The following is a 22137-nucleotide window of genomic DNA, read 5'->3' on the forward strand; positions in this document are numbered from 1 at the left end:
GTGTGTGTGTGTGTGTGTGTGTGTGTGTGTGTGTGTGTTGACATGGGAACACCAGAGCCAGCGGTTCACAAGGAAACGGTTCCTGTTTGCTTCCTTCTCCCCACCAATCCCGGGTCACTTCCTGTCTGGGTGCCTGGCTAATGAGCACCGTGGCTCCATTGTCTCACCCAGACGCACACATAGAAGCACACTCTGCTGCTCCATCTACAAACACTTTCATTTCCTCGACCCGAACGGATCCCAGTTTGAAAAGTCATGCTGCGTCACGCCGCCTCTCGTATCTTGCACTCACATCCTTACAGTACAGACTTCCGACTCTGCACTGTTCACACATATTCATGCAACTACTCCTCCCTCGGGCCCCCCGAACTCATTGCTGTGGGTATTTTGAGAGAAAAACGGACAAGGTCACCCACAACATGCAAAGCAGGATGGGAAATGTGACCCGTTTCTGCAGTAGGCTAGGTCATGCAGCTGTTAAGTCACAAATAAGTTATTGATCACATTTGTGCAGCTGTGATTATTACCTGGTTTATGTCCACAGAAGCTCAAATGTCAGGGAATGCAGCAGCTGTCTTTGTGATTTTTCAATAAGTTACTCATTAATTTATTGAATAATATGTATCTTATATGTTTATATTATATATTTTATATCTAATTTCCCTTTGGCATTAAAAATTAAAATGCAGAAAACTGTTATTTTCCGCAGGAACAAAGTAATTAAACTACATATTGAAATTATGTAGAGATGTCAACATTTAATTAAGTTATTAAATCATTTCCACATGCAATTGTGTATTTATTTACTTTCATTTTTCAAAATTCATGAATTATGATCCTTTATGTCGGGATTTTTTCCAAAATGTTTTTGATTTTCTTAAGGCGTAGAAAAAAATGTGTGTAAAAGATTTTGTGAAGGTTTTTTCTAGGTGATCAGTTGTGATGTTCTCCAAATACAAGGTTCTTATTGGCATAATACATCAGTAGTTTTTGTGTTTAGGAGTTACTTGATGTCACAATATTTTTTTTTAACCTACAAGAGTCGTCTATAGTAGAAGGAGGGACTTGATATTCCTGAGTTGCTTTTTTGCCATATTGGATTTGAGAAAGATTTTCTTGCACTTGCATTGGATGGCCACTAGTTGGCAGTGTGTTGTATGATGCTCTAGTGTCCACTTCAGTGGTCTGTGTGTATTATAACATAAAGAGCCACAAGAAAATGGCTTTTAGAGAGCTGTCCACTGCAGTGACCGCTACGCATGAAAGGGTTAGATTCATTGACATTTAGTTATGAGTAAAAAGATCTTAAATTTTGTCCTTGGGTCACTTAGCTGCTAATGTCGACAACATGTCATTGTTCTTTCTTTACTGATGTGTGTTTCTAATCACCGTTTCACTGTTTTCCTTCTTTTGCCCCGTCAGGTCTGTCGCTTGGCGACGAGGAGGGCAGGCAGCCAATAGGCATCGTTCTCACTGTGCTGGGCGTCGTAGTGCTGGACTTCTGTGCAGACGCCACAGAGGGACCAATCAGGGCGTACCTGCTGGATGTCGCGGATACGGAGGAGCAAGACATGGCGCTCAACATCCACGCCGCTTCTGCTGGTAAGATCCAATCCTGTCATTTTAGATGTTGCATATAGACAAACCTGATGCTTATCTCGTAACACCTCCATGTTTCCAGGCCTCGGCGGTGCAGTCGGCTACGCTCTTGGGGGTTTGGACTGGACACACACGTTTCTCGGAGCGATCTTCAAGTCCCAGGAGCAGATCTTGTTCATTTTCACTGCCATCCTGTTCACCATCTCGGTGGTTCTCCATCTCTTAAGCATTGAAGAACAGCAATATTCGCCACAAAGCGACCGGTTCGATCAGGTACAGAACTGAGCAAAAGAGTCGAGTCAGTTTCCTTATAGTTCGCTTCCAAGGAAACAGATATCTGTCAGTCTCTAAAAAGGTTTAGATCTCCAGGCTTTTCTGTCCGTTCACTCCAGTTCTTTCTATTTATTCAAGTTAGAGTTTACTCACCTTGTTTTTATTAATGACACACTGCACAATAATTTGTGAAAAGGCAAAGTAAAAAATATCAACTACCTGTTTCCTTTGGAGGAAAACGTAAAGAAATGGGAGAATTTAAAAAACTCTGTGCCGTATATTTAGAGTTAATCTCATTTCAGGAGAGTCCAAAGTCCAACCACCTGCAGCCGTCAGCCAATGGCAGGCCTGGACTTCCTGCTCCCAAGCTGGAAATGATCGGCGAGGATGATACGATAGAAACCTACGACTTCTACGATTACGGCGACGATCATTCAGAGCAAGGAGACATGGACTTCCTGGAAGTAGAGCTGGTCAGAAGTAAGTTCAGACCAGAAGATACGGCTCCCCTTATTGGCACGTCGTCTAAAACTCTTCTTTTTTCTCACACTTCCTTCTTGTCTTCCTTCCAGGTAAAAGCGACAGCGTTCTCGCCATGGCGGACGCCACCCTCGACCATCTGGACCACGATGCTCTGTTCCTGTGCCACCTGGAGCCGTCCATCTTTGCCGAGCGCCTCTCTCCTTACCACGGGACCCCACCGAGGATCCCGTCCTTCTTCAGCCCCGACCACAGCAGCTCCCGTCCGCGGCTCGCCAGCATCAGGCGCAGCAGCAGCACGGGCAGCGAAGACTTGCTTCGCCCCCACCACGCCAGTCAACACACACACACTCCGGCGCCCAGGATCTCCCGCCTGTCGGCTTTCCTGCAGGAGATGGAGAACGACGACGGGCAGGAGGCCCTGCTGAACAACCAGCTGAACGAGCAGCGGACTCTGAACGGGCGACTGTTGGCCAGCGTGACAAACGCAGACATGGGGAGCTCAGACAGGCTGAGCTCTAAAGGACAAGCACACCGCGCCGGGATGGTTAAAGGTCAGAACCTCCACAAGGCAGCGCCTGCCAGAAGCATTCACAATGGGAGACGTATTATGCAAAATTCACATTTTGCACGTTTTCATATAATTTGGTCTCTTCTGTTTCTAAAAACATCCCAAACACTTAAAAAAACAAAAAAACAAAAACCACCCAGTCATTTTTTGGTAATAAATAATTTTTTTTGTGTCTGGAAAACGAGACGTTTCTAACACCTACCGAATATAGCATCACATATTAGCACGTTACCTAGCAACCCCATAGAAGTCCAGCCCCTCACCTAGCAACCCAAGCGAAGCTCCAACACTTTTGGTCAGCCGGTTTTACTGCTGCATTCGCTGTACAATGGCTGCTGGAAAAGAAAAGTGTTTTGTTGTTGACCTACTATTCAGAAACCACTTACTACATTCTTGTTGGTTGTGCAGGAGGCTCAACTTCTGCTATTCAAAGATGAACAGTGGTGTAAATGCACATGTGTTTACAGCCATTTTCACTTGCGAGTGTAAACGTTGAGTTGGGGGCGTGGCCAGCAGCAGCTTATTTGGATTTAAAGTGACATGAAGCCCTAAAACTGCTCAAGGTAGACAGAACTGAGCAGGCTGAAATCTCATTTTCTAAGAATCAATTTGTGCAAAAAATGTAGCGAACATGTTTTGCTTTGCCCATAGACATATCCTAGAGTGCTCAAGGAAGCATAGTGAGTCTTCCTTTTCACATTTTATCAGAGTACAACCACAAACTGCAGTGTATTTCACAGGGATTTGATGTGATAACAACATAATGAATAGCTAGAAAGTGTTAGGAAAATAACATATGGCTTTTAAACTGTTTTACAAGTAATTGAATATGTTGTGTGCCTTTGTATTTAGTAAGACATTACACATGATGTTTCTTATTTTTAGAGGCTAGATTTGATCTCAATAAAACTGCCTCTTTGTCCAGCCGCCAGCACCGGAGCTCCTATGCGTCAGCCGCGCCGCCATCACACCTTCTACCGCCAGCCGTCCTGCACCTTCTCATACTACGGCCGCGTGGGGAGCCACCGTTACCGCTTCCGCCGAGCCAACGCCGCCCTCCTCATCAAGCCGTCTCGCAGCATGAACGACCTGTACGAAGTGGAGGCCCGACACCGGAGGCGGAACAGGAGGCGCAGCAGACACCGCAGCGGGAACACGAACTCCTCCAGCGGCGACACGGAGAGCGAGGAAGGCGAGGTGAGGACGTCGAGTTGTAATAGGGCCGTATTTGTCCAGATGGTGATTCGCTCCTCGTCCGAGCGCCTCTTACTGGAGACGTTTTGTGCGTTTGCTCAGGTTGAGACCACCGTACGTCTGCTGTGGCTCTCCATGCTTAAGATGCCTCCAGAGCTGCTGCGACTCTGCGTCTGTCACCTGCTCACCTGGTTCTCCATCATTGCTCAGGCGGTGTTCTTCACAGACTTCATGGGACAAGTCATCTACGAAGGAAACCCCACTGTACGGAACTAGCACAACAAACAATGGGGTTTGGTGGAGTAGATATTCATAGAAAGCATCTTGCCTGAAGTCGACAGCAGTCAGAATAACCTCAGATTTGAGAAGAGTTTGTGTACATAAGAAAAAGTTTATTATTTTGTAATCAAATTCAAGATCCAACATGTCGCTTGTATTTAATGCAGCATAATATAGTTCAGATATTGCATCTATTTTGAAAAGAGCTGATTCAAACAGGTCCAAAAAAGCAAGGAAATGCTAAAAAAGTAGGAAAATATTTTGTGCTTGTATATCCAGCAGGGTAAACAAACTGATAGAAAAAAATGTAGGCAAAGTCGAAGTGTCTTTATTCTCCAGGGGAGATATTTAGGATTAACTGAGTGGACATACTGCACCACACTACACAAAAGAAATATTAGTAATAGCCATAAATAAGTGTATATGCATGCAGACTTGAAAATATAAAATGTAAAACAGGTTAAAAAGAAAACTCCTAATATAAAATCATTGTAATATCTGTTTTTTTCATGTTTACTACTGTTAATCAAAAACCATGACACCATCTTTAATTTCACAGTGAAATCACTTAACTCCCCGTTCCTCCTGCTTCTTCTCAGGCTCCTGCTAACTCAACCTCATTAGAAAATTACCACAGAGGGGTTCAGATGGGATGCTGGGGGCTGGTCATTTACGCCATGACTTCTGCTATATGCTCAGGTAGCTGCATGCATGTTTTTGAAGTATTTGACGTATGTTTTCACTCGACATGGCTGAGCCTGCTCCCGTTTCTTTCCAGCTGTTCTTCAGAAGTATCTGGACAACTTTGACCTGAGCATCAAGGTCATCTACATCATGGGGACGCTTGGATTCTCAATAGGTAAGAGGAACTGAGGCTGATGAGCAGAATGAGGTAGAATCGGCTCAAAGTAAACATTTTCTGTCCTCGTTCAACAGGAACTGCTATAATGGCAATCTTCCCTAATGTGTATGTTGCCATGGTGATGATCAGCACCATGGGCCTCATCTGTATGAGCATTTCCTACTGCCCCTACGCGCTGCTGGGACAATATCACGAAATGAAAGAGGTGTGGAGCTTTTAACGCTAACATTTTTATTTTTTTTATTTTTCAAAAGTTTCAGCTTTATCTGGTTCAAAAACTTTAATTTGTTCATGAAGAATATAAAATTATTTCTGTTTTGATGTATGAATGTGTATTTTCTCTACTAAGAGCAGAGGAGGTTGTTTATCACTTTAAGATGTCAAATTAGCTTGGATCTAGTTTTGGATATTTTTTTTAATATACTCTGATTTAACAGACATTTTTAATTCATTTAGAATCACATTAACATTATTATCTTTTAAAAAATGTAAAGCATTTTTGCCTGTTTAGCTGAATAGTTTTGCTCGAGAGGCAGTTGTGCATTTAACTCGGCTGCCACTCAGAAATAATGACCGACTTTCTTTGCTTCCTGCAGTACGTCCAGCACAGTCCTGGTAACTCCCGCCGAGGGTTTGGGATCGACTGCGCCATCTTGTCCTGCCAGGTGGGTGTTCCTAATTAATTTATTCTCCATTAAACACTGTAATTAAGTTCTTCCAAAGTGAGAACAAAACCTTACTTTGAAAAATACCAATTAATTCAAACTAAACAACCAAATAACCTTGTTTCAGTAGTTGTTGCCAAACTTTACAAAGCCGTATTGCCTTTAAAAGATGATGGAATAATTAAAAAAAAAAATTTACAAACGAATTAAAAGGACCTCTGTAATATTTGCCCACGGAGACAGTAAGTTATTGACAACCAATAAAACTTTCTATACCCATTGATCCATCTAAAAGAAGAGCAAAATACACATTTAAAAATACTCTAGATACTTTTATTTATGTGCACCAAGAATTGTTGCACTGGTGTTCTTTGCTTAAATATACTTTTCTTTCCATTTTCAATAAATACACTCTAATTAAGATAGGATTTTTCTACGTTTTTGAGTGTGAATTATGCTGCAGTCATGCAGAATGCTGTAAATGACACGTCAAAATGAATGTGAATGTGATTTCTGCAGGCTTACATCAGTCAGATCCTTGTGGCCTCAGCTCTGGGCGCCGTAGTGGAAGCTGTGGACAGTGTGATCGTCATTCCCATGGTGGCCTCTGGGGGCTCTCTTCTTGGGTTCTTCACCGCCTGCTTCTTGGTCATTTACCCAACACCAAACAATGGGTGAGAAAAACATTTTTCCCTCTCAGGTCAGGTGACAACGTCCACTTGAAGAGCGGTACTTTAAACTAAATTAATAAATTAGGCGAGATTTTGTTTTTATTTATTTGCTAAATGAACAACTAAGACCTAGGTAGAGTTCACCCATTCATTAAAAAGTGACTTGTATCCCATTCTTGTTGATGATGGACAAGAAATTTATCTTCAACATAAAATTAGAAAACAATCTGTAACCTTGATTGTAAACTTGACCCCAGACTGTTGGGGGTAAAGATAGAAAATTGAAAGAGCTAGAATGGAATAATGTCCTAAATCTACCTAGCAACCAAATTTTTGAGGCGGTTTTCCATTCATTAAACTTTAATCCAGGAACTAAATATTAGAATTTCCCACAATCCTAACAGTTTGTCATTGTGTTTTTTTAGGGAGGTGGACTCCACCAAATCTTCAGAGAAACAGGCCTTGACAACGGTGGAAAACCCAAGCAGCAACGAAGGCCCCGTTACCGTGGTGACGGAGAAACCTACCTTCCTGAAGCTCAACAAGGAGGGAAAGGCGGCCACCACCACCACTTCCTGTCACATGGAGAACGAGTCTGCTCTGTGATTGGCCTGCAAAATAAACTCAATTGACCGTCGGAAGTGAATCGCTGGATGAGACTAAAATGTTAGCTTGGTCCTTCTCTGGGTTTTTGCTTTTCGAGACACTAAATAATTCAATCTGCTGTGAAGGCCCCCGCGTCTCGTCACATCAACCGGTCCAAGTTCTTCTTCAGCAGAAGTTGGATCGACGCGCAGGTGTATCCTAGTCATCCAGGACGAGGCTGTTTGTGTCTCTCAGGGGTTTCTGAGAGGAAACTTTAATACAAACTCTAACACATCATCTGGGGTCAGATGGACACCTTTGCTCTGAACACTGCTGATGAACATTAGTCCTTAACGCTGCAATCATTACAAAAAAAAAAATGCTGAAAATTGTTCTTCCTCAGCCTGGAGTCAACTTGATGGAACTTTCGCTTCGTTACGCTGAAGCTGATGGATGTATTTGTCTCCACTGCGTTCACCAAAACAACAAAGCACTCAGCTTTGCGGGACTTTTCCAGCGCTCTGCGACAGTAGCTTTAAGACTCTCAAGACTTTTGGAAGAGGCGTTTCTGGTCCTCTGAGCTCAAAGCCTGGTACCTGGGGAATATTTATCACTCTCTGCCCTGAAGTCGATTGCGGATGTTTTGCTTTTGCTCTCGTCCACATTGCAGCAGTTTTTGTCTGTCTGTTTCTTGCATGACAAATATGATATATCATATGATCTGCTCTGAGGAAAAAAAAAACAAGTTTATTTGATATAATTCCAGAAAAGAAAAAGCCAGGTATGCAGTTTACAGGGCATTACAATCCCAAATATTGTTCTACTGATAAGTCAGAAGGTTTTGATTTATTACAGCTAAGCTACATGCTGCAGGTTTAGTAAGCAGAGACAAAAAAAAACGTATTATTATTATTATTTTTTTTTTTGCTGTAAGCACAACAGCAAACTGAGTTGAGTCAGTTTTTACAGTGGGCTGCAGGGTTCAGCAAGAAAAAAAAGTTGATTTAAAATCATTTTTTGCAGGTTTAGGGAAGGAAGCAGCAGGATGGAGACCAGAGAAGTGCAAAAATAAATCTGCGAGGGTTATGATCAAGTTTTTTTTTATTGTTCTTTGTTAATGGGCCAAATTTAAAAAGTGGAAAGAGTCTTTTCTTTCCTCTTGTGGCACTTTGCTTTAATGTCTCCTGGAAAGCGGGAGAGGAGAGGATTGGTTAAGAAAAAGGATGTTTTTATGGGTTTGGAGGTTCAACTTTTGACTTCCCGGTCCGGTTTTGGGCTGAGCATATTGGCAATTGTAGCAGTGTTTGGATGGAGAAAAAGCTTTTTGGTTATTTGGATTCAACTAAGAATGGATTCTTGTTTCTGTCCTCCCAGAGGGCTCAGCCCTGCTGTGGTATGAGCGACGCCCCCCCAAAAATATGCACTTGTTACGAAGCTGCAGGTATGAAAAGCAGATAAAGAAGTGAAACTAGCAATAATTCAACCAGTTAAACCATATTAGTTTTCTTCTGTGTTTTCAGGCACAGTGTACAATAACAGACGACACCTTGTAAAAGTATTTGAACATTTTCCACATTTTGTCTCTTTACAACCTCAAACACCAATGCCTTTAACTCTGGCTGGAGTGTTTTGTGGCCTGAAATTGCAAACAAAAGTACAATTGGTATAAATCCTTTTTCAAGGTTCTGTAAATTCGGCAAGCAGAGAGGCATCTGTGCTTGTAGGGACAATGACAGGTAACCTGACGCGCTTCTTAAGTTGAATCTGTAACCACAAAGGCAATACCGTATTTTGAATTAAATGCATGGACACTCAACTTCGCCAGGGTTCTGGAGATTTGCATGCTGCAGCAGCAACTTGCACGTGTAGAACACCAAAGTGTGACTCTGTACAAATCGCTCAAACTCTCTTCCTTTGTCGTCCTAACTGGTCAGGGGCCTAGATTTTTGCTGGATGTCAGTGTCTTTTTCTTTTTTAACTTGAAATGTGTGAAAACATTGCACTTTCGAGATGGGCATGTGCTGCACTCGGTCTGCACTCTAAAGAAGCATGTAAAGTTTTTGTTCCCGGTTTTGCACAAGCGGCAAACGGCGTTTTTGTCGTCATTTTTTTTTTCAAAAAGCCGAGACGCTCAAACGTGGGATTGTCCTTCGACATGAAGCTCCTGTTTTGTTTTTTGTTTTTTTTGTTTTGTTTTCTTGATAAGACGCTCTGGGCCGCAAATACTTGAAGTGCAAGTTGAGTGTTTCTACTCCCTTCGTAGCGAGAAAGTGTTAGAAAAGTGTTTATTTTTCGCCTTTTAGATGAATGTTCAGACCGCACGGCCCCGCCAGTGGCCTGCTGGGAGATTGAGTTCTTAACCTTTGATTCCATCTTGTGACTAAAATGAATGTGAGCCGATTTCAGCTGAAATTGTTCTTGTTTCGGATGTTCGACAAGTCAGGGTGAGCGTGCTGATATTGCATAGAACTTGCACATGAGAAGTTTAAAAAACAAAACAAACAGCAACACAATGCAGTGGAGTTACGTTGCAGAAGACAGAACTAACTGTGGATATTTATTTTTTGAACTTTAGCGTCTCTAAAGCGACACCTTCGCTTGGGGTTGAGAAGACAAAAGTAAAGCTATTTTATTTGGTGTCGTGGGAGATGTTAAAGGGGTAAACTGGAGTGTGTGTCGGGGTGCGTGTTCGCATTTAAAGCAGAAGACAGGCTTTACAAACTGTCATCTCGGTGTTTGTTTTGGTTCTTGTTCTGTTTTTTGTTGTTGCAAACGCCTGGTTTACACTTAACTCTGGAAACGTCCGCTGCAATACTGAAATACAGGTCTCTGTTTTGGTGTAAAAAAAAAAAAAAATGGTTTCCTTTTGTTGTACGTGTTCTCTCGTCTTTTTTCGGGCCGAGCCACTCACGAGTTTAGCTTCTGCACTTTTCCAGTGGCCACTATGTTGGTTTTTCTGATCGCTGCATGAATGTGGAGACTCTGTGAAGCCGTTTCTGTTGTTCCTGCGAGTCGGTGCAACCTGTCGAAACTCAAGAGTGCGGCTGTGCCTCGAGTGCTTTGTGTGGTCAACAGAGAAAGATGCCTATATACTCTGATTTTACTAGAGATTAAATCAAGACGGATATTTAAAGAACGGGAAAGCAGTTATATGCCGTGTAATTAATAAATATATACATATATTATGCCTTGTTCACTGAAAAGATGTAAATATATGTCTCTTTTTAGTTTCTTCTTTTTTGCTGCTATAAAAAAAAGATGATTATTTTTGTTAGTATTTCTGTTTTCTATATAAAGCCTGTATATTTCTCTCTGTGTAAATATGCTTGAGCCTCCATAAAGTAGGACTCTGAATGGACACTGTATGGAAAACACCTTTAAAATCAACTAAGAAGTAAACAATCAATGACTTCTCTCTCGTCCTTTTCACGTTTTATTCAAAAGGACAAAAGACTTTTTCTCCAATGACGACTGCTTGGATTCACAAATATAATGACGAAAAGGTCCCATCTAACAGCATATTTAACTTATTTATATATTACATTTTAAAAATAAGAACGTTTACCAGTTAGAAATAAAGAAATAAAATAAGATAATTAATAAAACGGAAGGAAATTCTAAATAAAAACAGCTTACATGCAGATAACTCGGTATAAAAGACCTGAGGAGACTCAAAGGAACTTAAATTAAAAGCCAACATGACAAAGTGAGTTTATATATACACTACGAATGCACAAGAATTACAGTATGACATATTGAACCTCAATGGAAACAATGGGTCAAAATTTGCTTGCACATTTTTAATAAAAGGTAAATTAGATCATTGTTGTCCTAAAAACACGATAAGGCCTTATCCTGTAATAAGGAACTGAACAAATGCCAAAAACAGCAAAGACAGAGAAGTGGAAAGGAATAACAACACTGATGTCACATGAAGCTAAAAATTGGGACATATAAGCAGATTTTTATCTATAAACTTCACAGATCGCCAAAAGTTTCCACCTACTTCCCAGTTTTGGTCCAGTTTCTGTCCGCAAACTATGAAAACAAAAACTAAAACGATCACATGCAGAGATCCACAGCAGACACAGACTGTCTCGCTTCAATCCCGCAAAGCCTTCGCACCAGTTCACGCATACAAAGATCTACGTTCTTACTTTGGTTTCTGAAGCTTTAATAAAATGGTAATAAAAATCATTTACTTCATTTTCACTGCTTCCATCGTGTGTCCTGTGAAACGACAACCAAATATGGGTGAAAGCAGGCGATGAGGCCACCAATAAATAAATGTCCACATTGAATAAATGTATTCTGGATCTACTCCACTTTAAGAGAATTCATGTTTTGATGATTATTTAAAGCGTAAAGGACAAAATCATTACATCTGATGTTCCACAAATTCAGAATTATGGATTGAAGAGGAACTGAACATATTGTTGGACGAGTTACTGATTCAGAAACCTGCTGGTCTGCATCACGAGGACTTGCGCTTTCAATTTCCATCCCTTTCTGGACAAAAAAAAAAACTATCTCAGAAGAGATAATGTGATAATTTCGAGAAAGAAAACGAAAAGTGAGACAAACTTTGTTTTGCGGATTCAGAACCCGAGCACAGTGGGCAGTCCACTCTGCTTCTTCCATGCAGAGAAACCAGAGAGGGAACCTGAAGCTCATGTTTTGGATGTTTGACCCAGATTCTTCATGTGATCGTAGCTCCTGCTGATGCTAACTGTGTCAGTGTGTGTGTGTGAGAAAGAGACATAAAGATTTACAGCCCTGACACAGATATATTAATAATTTTTTTTTAAAGTAATAAAACAGTGTAGAAAATGGAATTAATTAAAATATGACCAAGAAAACAAATGGAAATCAATTTAAACATAAATGTTTAAGTTAAACTGTCAACACTTTGTTCATAGTATAAAACTGTTGTTGTTAATATGTCCAGTATTGATACTAATGGGTGCCAGGCTTCAGCAATCACTGGGTGAGAGGTGAGGTAACCTGGGCAGATTATTATTACTATTATTATTATTACTATTATTATTAATTACTTTTAGGTAATTCATCCTGTATCATCTGGTAAGGAAAAAAACAATGGAAATCAGCCTTGTCTGTACATTCACTAGTTGTTTAAAATTAATGCAGAATGGCCTAACCAATTAAAATAAATGAAATTTATTTTAATTATTTACTATTTGTTGCACGTTTCATAAAAAGCAACACAATAAATTCAAAGTAAAAGCTGATCAGTGCACATTATAGTAAACGTTTAGCAACTGAAAACAATAAAAGCTTTTCTGATAGCAGTGAAATAAAATGAAAACAAAAGCAACATTAACTATTTGTTATTATTACTTTATTTCCATAAATGTATGCTTTTTGTGTTTTTACATCAATTTTAATTTGGCATATATTCATGATTGTCACCATGTGTTTTTTTTTTTTTTACTGATTTGACAAAAATGGATTATTTTATGGGTTTGTGCCAGTTAAACACAGATGGGTTCAACATTTCTTCTCCTGCTCCAGCCTCAGGTAAGATGTTTAAAGATAACCCACGTCGTTTTAAAAGTGATTTTTGATCTAAGTAGACGCTCTCTAAACACATGAAAATGCTCTGTTTGTACTGTTTTAATGTGGTGAACGTCTGGGGAACTTTGGTGTTTATTTAAAATAATGGCTGATACTAGAATAAGCAACATTTAGCGGCGAATGAGCCTAAAAACGTGTAACCACGGTGATTATGACGTCCTCTTGGTCTCCCTCTTTGAGTCTGGATGGGTTTTCCTTCCTCCCCGGGTTCTGGCGAGGAAAGCTCCGTCTCTCTACGCCGACCGCTCCAGGTTGGCTGCGGAGGTCACGGTGCTGCTCAGGGTGAGCGTGGCCACGCTCTGAGCTATCGCCAGGGCCGACGCGGACGGTGAACCCCACCACGGCCAGCATGGGGAGGAGGAACTCCAGAACGGTGAGGTAGAAGTGGGTGGGGAGGCTCACACAGGAGGAGTTGGAGTTTAACGCGCTAGTCTGCAGGAAAAAGAAGAGAGAAATCCAGCCATGCTGTTCAATTCAATTCAGTTTGTTTACATGTATATTACGCCAATTTACAACAAATGTCATCTCAAGGCACCTTACCAAAAAATATATCATTTCAATTCGGTTATAAATGCATTCTAGTTGATCCTACAGTGCCGTAGTTTCAAAAGTTTGTATCTAAGGAAACCCAGCAGACTGCATAGTTTTATTGTAATTAAAGTTAAACATCACAACTGGACTGGAGGCAGCAGGGATAATAAACTAAAGGATGGATCACTTTCAGAGGTTTTGTTTATTTAGTTTAGCTCGTATTTTGTGCTTTTCAGTTGCTAATTGAAGATACTGCAATGCATACGGTTTCTTTCTTAGCCTTTATCTAAAGTGGCCCAATCTATAACGCCTGCTATTTTTAAATTATATACTCGCTTTGAAGTTGAACATATGAGGCATAAAACATGCAAAATTATTTGTGTTGGCTGTTTATTATCATGTCTATGCGATGCTAAATAAAAATAAACAGTATAGTGTTAACTGGGAATATGAAAGTTATTGAATGTTCAGCAAAATAATTATACAGATTTACCAAATCAGGAGTGATGTATGAACATTTAAATAAAATAAAAATACTTGTGGAATTCAGATATTGCTTTAAAGTTACATTTCAGACTCTTTATTCTTACACTTTTAAGCTTAAAATCGCCCAGTAAGCCCAGAAAAACTATAACTTTGGTTTTTGTAATCACATAAACAGATGCAATGATCAGCACATTTCAGTTTACAGCTGGTTTATGAGCTGTTAAACAGAGACATACAGCTCTGGAAAATAATTAAGAGACCACTGAAAAGTGATCGGCTTCTCTGATTTTACTCTTTATAGGTTTATGTTTGTGTAAAGTGAACATTGTTCTTTTATTCTACAAACTACTGACAACATGTCTCTGAAATTACAATCAAATTTTTTTTATTTATTTACCAGAAAATGAGAAATGGTCAAAATACCGAAAAACATGCAGCACTTTCAGACCTCATAATGCAAAGAAAAGAAATTTATATTCAATTAGAAACAACAACACTGATGTTTTAACACAGTAAGAGTTCAGAATCAATATTTGGTGGAATAACCAGGAGGTTTTCACTGGGGCTCACTGCAGTGGGCTCTTCATTTGTTCCAGAGCTGTAATTAAGATCTGCATCATGATATCTGTCAGGTGTTCAACTTAAATAACCACCAACTTGGGAAATGACGACCTATGATGCTCTGTTTTTATTGTCTCTGACTGTGAAGTGTGAAGCTTCACCTGGAAAGAGTAGGTGACCACCACTGCTATGAACCAGACACCGGCGCTGACGCACTTGGCTGCTACGGTTGTCTTCCATGGATGCAGAGTGCTGGCGGCGTGGACAATAGCGAGGTATCGGTCCACACAGATACTGAGAAGATCAACATGACATTTTGTTACCATATTTTTCAGACTATAAGCCGCTACTTTTCCCCCATGCTTTGAACCATGCGGCTTGTAGCCCGGTGCGGCTTTTCTGTGGATTTTTTCTTCAACCACCAGGGGGCGCTTTAGCGGGAAGTGAATCATTGGAAGTCAAAATTGGAAATCAAAGAAGAAAGCGCTAATTTTCAGTTAGAACAAGCACATGCTAGCAGCAGGCAGAACAGAGAAATGTTTTCAAACTCATACCCCCTCATCTAGGAAAGACGTTCATATGATGCAGCTTTTAAGCTTAGGGTTATTGATCTGGCAGTACAGGAGGGAAATAGAGCCGCTACATGTAAACTCAGCGTGAACGAAACCACGGTTCGGCTTTGGAGACGGAGGGCTGCTAATAGCAGATTTATTTTCTTGTGGAAAACCGAGAGCAGCGGAGATACCAGGGGCTTATAGCTCTGTGGCTAATATATGTATGTTTCCAGTTTTTAAAAAAAACAACTTTGTGGGTGTGGCTTATAGTGAGGTGCGCTCTATAGTCTGGAAAATACGGTAGTTTTACCCCCACCTATTTACTCCCAAAGGTAAATGTTTGACTCTTCCATAGCTGATTGTAGAGAACATTTAGCTTTCAGTTTTAGTAAAGACCCCTAACCTGGTGAGAAACAGGATGCTGCAGTACATGTTGACAAAGTAGCTGAAGGTGTGGACCTAGGATCAGGCCACGCAGCTGCCACCACTGTGGTACAGGGCGCTGCGGGCAGGCAGCGACAGCGCCACCAGCAGGTCAGTGACTGCCAGGTTTATGGTGTAAACCACAGAGGCCGAGGAACGAGAGGAGGTCCGCCGGCAGAAAACAAACAGAGCCAGACTGTTGAGGACAACACCAACCACCAGCATCGCACAGTTACAAACCTGCAGCAAAGAGGAAATAAACCGGATGCAGGTTTAAACGTCTGCATCCGGTTTATTTCTGAATGTTTCTAAATGACTGGAAAAAAAAAAAAAAAAACATAGATGACTGATGAAAGCCTCATTTATCACCTCCCCATCAGAAAGACCCAGACGGAGTAGAAGTCCTGGTGCAGCTGCAAGTCCAGATGCGTTAACTTGTGCAGGTATAGCGCCCCCCACTGTGGATCCCAGGTGCTGCAGTTAGCTTGGGACGAGGTGAGGAGCAGCTGAGGGGCCTCGGTGCTCCTGGAGGAGCTGATGTTGGCGAGGAGGAGCTCCATCAGCACGAAAAGATCAACAACTGAGAGGAGAGGAGGACAGAAATGACGAACATGTAGCAATTTGAAATAACTTTTCTCAAATGTGCTCATTTATTTTGCAAACCAACTAATTCAACATGTAAAAAGACTCCTGGCTTTTTTTTTTTTTAACAATATTAATCAAGTATTTGTCTTAGAGCCTTCAACAGATAGATAACTTTTTCTTCTGTTGTGTCAAAAGGTTCATGAATACAAGCGAAAAAATCAACAACATACAATACATTTTACAATATAAGTAAGAAAAACAAGTATATTTTAGTGCATTGTTCTGATTTCTCTGCTTTATATAAACTTTTAAACCTTATATTTATAACAAAACATTGCTTTTAGTAAATTTAACCTTTGGAAAACTTGCAGTCTATGAAATAAAACATTTTATTTGATGTACCATGGAAACCATGGAAAATCAGTTAATTTATGTTCTTCAGTGTCCTGGTCAATTTCACAGATAAAAGATATTAATATGCTCAAGTCGCTTGTATGATTTATTTTAATTTTCTATTATTTTCCCAAAACTTTATATTGAATAATATTTTTTTTCTACTGATATTCTGATCCTTCTTTGGTCCAGTCGATTTAATGAAATAATAAACAAATTTAGTTCTGCATGCAAAAAGCGGCATTTTTATGTTTTATGGTTGTTATGGAAATTTCTAATGTTGCCATTTCCAAACCTCTGTGTTGGAGGCAGATTTATACTGACCTGTTTAAATTAATAAAGTCTTCTTCAACTGCTTTATTGCCCTGAAACACAGAGACTCAATTTAAACCAGACCAGACATTAGAACCCCTTGTCTTATAAACATCGCCCTCTCACACTGGAGAGAGGATGAAGTCCACCTTCCTGTTCTCTCCGAAAAAACGAGACGCTTTTGACAAAGTGAAGAGCGCGACCTGAACTACTCTCGCTTTAAACAAAACATGCTGGATTAAATTTAAGCAACCCAGACCTTGAGTTTAACACACGACTGATCCTCACAGACTTAAAAAAACAAAACAGATTTGTTCTCTTTGCAAAAATATGATGAATAGAGCACATCTGGTTTAAAAGACAGGAAGCTCTAAAATCTTCCACTTCTGAGTACCGTTGATCACTTAAAAAAAAAAAAAAAAAGATCCAAATATAAGCAAAATGTTGCAAGTTAAACTCAGCAGTTTGTCTCCACAGTAAAATAATTTAGAATGTGTTAACGGCTCGATCAGCATCATAAAGACCAAGAACTGCAGCAGACGGATGAGGGAGAGTTTTGAGGATGATTAAATTATTATTAACCTTTATTTCACCAGGTAAATTTCTTTTGCAGGAGAATCCAAGCCAAGATTGGCAGCAGCTCACAGAGTTTACAGAAAATTCACAGCAAAACAGAAAAAGTTAGCACCATCATAAATAAATTAGTTAAAAGATTCAATATCTCCATAACTAACAGATTAATGTATCAATATGCTATTTAATTTAATTCTAAAGCAGGAAGGGATTTGTAAAGATTGTGATAAAATATGAACAATCACACAAAAAAAAACTTCCTTTATTAATACGCATTTCTATCATTAAAATACGGATGCAATGTTTTAATATTTTGCAAATTAAAATGATAATAAAGAACAAAAGAAATTAGGAAAGGTTTGAAAAAACAAACATCACATAGTGATCAACGTTTATCATTTCTCAAACATACATTCAGTGCAGCGACAGGGTGACAAAAGTCCTCAAACATCGGCTTCCTCCCACCTTTCTCCTCTTCTTCATATCGTTCTTTTTTTCTTATTATTTTACTCGAGGCAACAGGAAGAGTTCAGAGACATGAAGATCTGGGTTGTAGAATTTATCCAACTGTGACTTCCTCCTTTTTGCAGCCAAATACGCCAATCCTCCTCCTCTTGACCCATTTCCCTCAGTTTACATTCTCCTCACCAGGACTTTCTGTCTGTGTTTCTCCTTATACCAGTCTTCTTTATAATTCATTTTGTGAACATCTGAAACAGTGGCGTGAAAAGGACTGAAGTGGGGATGAAGGAATAAATCATGGAAGTTTGTCCAATGAAGAGAAAAGAAAAAGAATGAAAATGTTTTTGAACCTTAAACTGTGTTTTAAACAGTGATGGCATAGTTACTTTGAAAAAGTAACTTTGATTCCTTGATTTGGAAAGTAACTAAGCAGGTTTTTATTTAAATTAAATTAAACACAGACATCTACAAATACAGATCACCGCAAGCTCTTTTTTGCGTGTTAATACATTGTATGGCTGTCTGTCATAAATAATTTATGTGCATAAATTATGTTCATTTGTTTATCTATTAAAATGTTCTTTTTCTTTTCAATTCTTTATTTCTGGTATAAAGAAATGTCCCCCTGCCTTGATTTTAAAACAAACTTGCCTTCACAATATGGCGGACACACTGACGTATAGTTTCTACCCAGACTGCAACTCAGCGCTTCTATGGTTACTATGACGACTTGGTTACTGTGTCAACATTTAAAACTCCGTTTAAACACGATAAAGAAATGTTCCCTAGCAGCACCAAAACAATTGTTAAAAGCTGACCTCTGTTGTCTTACATTTCCCTTTTGGGATATGCGTATTTTATCGAGTCAATACCACTACGAGTGTAATTTTACGTTACACCGATATTTGTTTTATCTGAGAGCGGAACAGCTTATTTCACATTGTATTGGGGACCGGAAGTAAAGCTGGTAAACAAACTCGTCGCTGGAAACGGGTGTGTTAACGGCGTAGAAAATGTTCAAGAACACTTTTCAAAGCGGGTTTTTATCTGTATTATACAGCATCGGAAGCAAACCGCTTCAAATATGGGACAAAAAAGTAAGTAGTAATTTGGATTTTGTCTGTCGGTGAGAGCTTATTTCAAATTAGCATGATCTGCTAAGTAGTGCTAAAGCTACCTGGTATCATGTGCTACTTTTATTAAGCTGTCAATTTGGTTTAGATAGTTCTTTTGTCCTAACTTAATAATTTAAAAACCTTTAAACATCGACCGTTTTGGTGCTGAAGTTTTTTTAATAGCTTGGTTACATTAGTTATTCCTGAACTCTAACCAGGCATTAAAATCATTAAAATAGTAATGATTGGGGACGTTTGATAAAAATCTGAATCCAAAACTTGGACAACATTTGTTTATCTGATTTATGCGTCTGTGCTTTTAATACGAAACTAGGCCCTCCTTCAGTTTAAGGCTGCTATTTTTTAAGTAGAAAGATATACGATATATAATGATTTGACCTAAAAAATCTTAAAAATCTACCCTCCTTTATGTAAAAACCATACAAAAACAAAACAAAACAGCAACGATATTCAGCTGGATTGCGATGCGTTGCTATGGAGACGGTCATAGACAAAAACACTTTAGTTTCTCAATCAGGGGCGTTTATGTTTTGCTTCATTCATGCTGTATTTAATAAATGATGTCTGTGTGGAGTTTTTATAGGGTTTTGTACATATTGTGATAGATGTAAGTAATTTTAGAACCTGGTAAAGATCAGATAATACAGATTGTGCCAGAATATGTTGACAAAACAAATTAAACTGTTAAAATATAAATAAATAGCTGTTCCTCCAGGATTTTGTGATTCTTTTGGTGTTTTTTTGCAATCAAATTTTAAGTTTTTGTTGTAATAGTTTGGAAATATTTGCAGTAATGTTTACAATTTATGACATTGAATGTGACTTTTTATTAATCGCCGTATCAGTCACGGACCATAACTTCACATCAAGTAAGGCTGAGGCAGCAGTCACTTAAGCTCAATGTTTGTGTCCAATTTTCAGCAAATCTGCAGTAAAATCAGAAAATAAAAGTGGAGAGTTGTTGATTTTGTGTGAAAAACTGAAAGGACTTATTGATGTAATTTGGAGTCTAGAGGGCCACATGAAAAGCTATGGTGGGCCTCGAGTAGAATAGAGGAAATATAAGTTTTTCAAGTTTAGCCTGTAGATAATAAGAGCCAATCTAGCCCTACGTCTAAGTACATCACTGTTTATAAAACCCAAGGATTGAAAAAGGATGTACTTTCTTTTTCCCTGACTTTTTCTGTTTTTGCTCCTTGAAATCCTTCAGTAGCAACTCTGAAAATAGGTGGTTGTTTCAAAATGATCTGAACATTAATGAAGTAATTTTGATTCCAAACTAAATAATAGGTTTACTTGTCAGTATCTCCACCAGCTTTCATTTATTTTATTTTTTTTAATAATTACAGTATAACATTTTACTGATTATTAAAATAAGTTCAATTTAAACTTTTGTTTCGCACTTCACAAAGCTTCAGTAGGCTCCAGAATTACACCAAAAAATGATTCATCGATGAAACGGTCCGCAGAAAGCAAGAGTTCAACCTGCTTCTTTGTGTCGTCAGGTGAGAAACGGTCACATCAAAAGAGTCGCTGACAATGACATCCATTCAAACGTGCTGGAGATTGAGGGAACAAACGTCAGGTGAGTTTATGTTTAAGTGGTTTTCCAGTGCTTTTAGAGTTTGGTGTTCTTAAACCAAACTGTCTGTGTCTATGAGGATCTGTTCCCACAGTCCAAACTTTAAATGGAGATTCTGAACTACCCCTAGGTGTCAGTGTTTACCTCCGTGGTTGATTTTCTTAATGTCAACATTGTGCTGAAAAGGTTGAAAAATCTAAAATATAGCAGAAGTGACGTGTGTTTGTTTTAATATCCTTGCTAATCTCTATGCAGCACCACCTACATAACGTGTCCTGCTGATCCCAAGAAGACTCTCGGGATCAAGCTTCCCTTTTTGGTGATGATTATCAAGAACTTAAGGAAATACTTCACGTTTGAAGTCCAGGTACAGATTCAGAGGTCCTCCATGTGCTGCCGACATCCGTCAGCGGCTGAGATTCACGTTTTTTGTTTTTTTTTTCCACATCCTCTCAGGTGCTGGACGATAAAAACGTCCGGCGGCGGTTTCGGGCGAGCAACTACCAGAGCACAACGCGGGTGAAGCCGTTCATCTGCACCATGCCGATGAGGCTGGACGACGGCTGGAACCAGATTCAGTTCAACCTGTCGGACTTCACCAGGAGAGCATACGGGACCAACTACACAGAGACGCTGCGCGTACAGGCGAGCACGCCGCCGTCTGCCGGCACTGAACACGCTTCGTCGGTGCTTTTCTTGCTCTCGCTGACGTTCAACTCCTTCTCTTCTCAGATTCATGCAAACTGTCGTATCAGGAGGGTTTATTTTTCAGACAGACTCTACTCTGAGGACGAGCTCCCTGCAGAGTTCAAGCTCTATCTGCCTGTCCAGAACCAGAAGGCCAAGGTGAGCGCACGCCTCTGGAGGACTGATTAGTCAAATTCATTTTTCATTCGTTTAAATAACGTTTGAAGGAGTTTTTCCTTGTCTGGATGTTCTTTTAAAACACTTTTTGTCCTCTTTCAGCAATAAAGCCAGCTGCAGTGGCCCAGCTGTTGGAGGGGAGATTTATTTCGTCTAGATGTATTTGGGAACATGTCGTGTGCCTAGTGCTCTGTTGTGATGCTGTCTGTAATAAAAGCTTTTTATGGAGCCATTTGTCTTTCTGTGTATTTTTCCTTTTAGGTAATGATTAGCACAACAGTAATAACGCTTAAAAAGCTGATTCAGGTGCATTTTGAGCAACAACTAGATAATGTTGGGAGGGAAATGGCTCAATTGATCTAAAAGTTTTGTTGTGTGCGACTACTGAAAAATCAATATGAGGTTTTTAACATTTCAATAATGTGTGTATAATGGTTGGTCATACATTTATTTATTCAATTCCTAAATACATCATTTCCAAATTTATTGCAAATAATATACGATTTAATTATTCATCTACTTTCTAAACAAGTGATAAATATGGTGTTATGCTTTAAATAATTTTAAAAAATCTCAACACAAATGCATGTGTCTATAAATTATTCATATATTGCATGTGGGAATTAAAATTTAAACCATTTAATGTTGAAATTGATGTCATTTATTCAAGTATTTCACCAACGCACAACAGTTTAGCAAATTTAAATGTATAAATTATATAAAATACTGTTCATTCAAATGTTATTTAAATAAACATGTCCATTACTTCGTCCTTAAAAATGTTTGAGCAACTATAAAATTGAAAAAAATATAAAAGTTGGGATTGTATAATAAATTCCACCTTCAAGTAATTATTTCCACTTTTATTTAAACTGCCACTTTTAAATATTTTGTGATATTT

At 39.3% G+C, this 22137-nt stretch overlaps 2 protein-coding genes and 1 pseudogene across 3 annotated transcripts in view; 2 read left to right on the plus strand and 1 right to left on the minus strand.

Moving 5' to 3' along the window:
• slc45a4a (solute carrier family 45 member 4a) overlaps positions 1-10590 on the plus strand; it is a 50051-nt gene extending 39461 nt beyond the window's left edge. For both annotated transcript variants that reach the window (XM_007564886.2, XM_016677931.1), the window contains exons 5-16: positions 1423-1602; positions 1682-1872; positions 2175-2352; positions 2445-2906; positions 3849-4120; positions 4220-4381; positions 4996-5095; positions 5175-5255; positions 5333-5463; positions 5855-5923; positions 6443-6597; positions 7020-10590. In XM_007564886.2, coding sequence (XP_007564948.1) covers positions 1423-1602; positions 1682-1872; positions 2175-2352; positions 2445-2906; positions 3849-4120; positions 4220-4381; positions 4996-5095; positions 5175-5255; positions 5333-5463; positions 5855-5923; positions 6443-6597; positions 7020-7200 — 2162 coding nt within the window. In that variant the 3' untranslated portion in view covers positions 7201-10590. The remainder of the gene's footprint in view (positions 1-1422; positions 1603-1681; positions 1873-2174; positions 2353-2444; positions 2907-3848; positions 4121-4219; positions 4382-4995; positions 5096-5174; positions 5256-5332; positions 5464-5854; positions 5924-6442; positions 6598-7019) is intronic.
• Positions 10591-12830: 2240 nt separating this feature from the next.
• On the minus strand, positions 12831-16452 carry LOC103146834 (G-protein coupled receptor 20-like; annotated as a pseudogene).
• A 1955-nt stretch (positions 16453-18407) lies between these two features.
• Positions 18408-21468, plus strand: cfap20 (cilia and flagella associated protein 20). The gene is made up of 6 exons (XM_007564888.2): positions 18408-18751; positions 20296-20375; positions 20628-20739; positions 20829-21017; positions 21105-21218; positions 21339-21468. Exons 1-6 carry the CDS (start codon positions 18668-18670, stop codon positions 21342-21344), a joined length of 585 nt encoding a protein of 194 aa, XP_007564950.1. The 5' UTR covers positions 18408-18667; the 3' UTR covers positions 21345-21468.
• Positions 21469-22137: the final 669 nt, after the last annotated feature.

Source organism: Poecilia formosa, unplaced genomic scaffold (assembly GCF_000485575.1).
Source record: "Poecilia formosa unplaced genomic scaffold, Poecilia_formosa-5.1.2 Scaffold169, whole genome shotgun sequence".
NCBI classification, from domain to species: Eukaryota; Metazoa; Chordata; class Actinopteri; order Cyprinodontiformes; family Poeciliidae; genus Poecilia; species Poecilia formosa.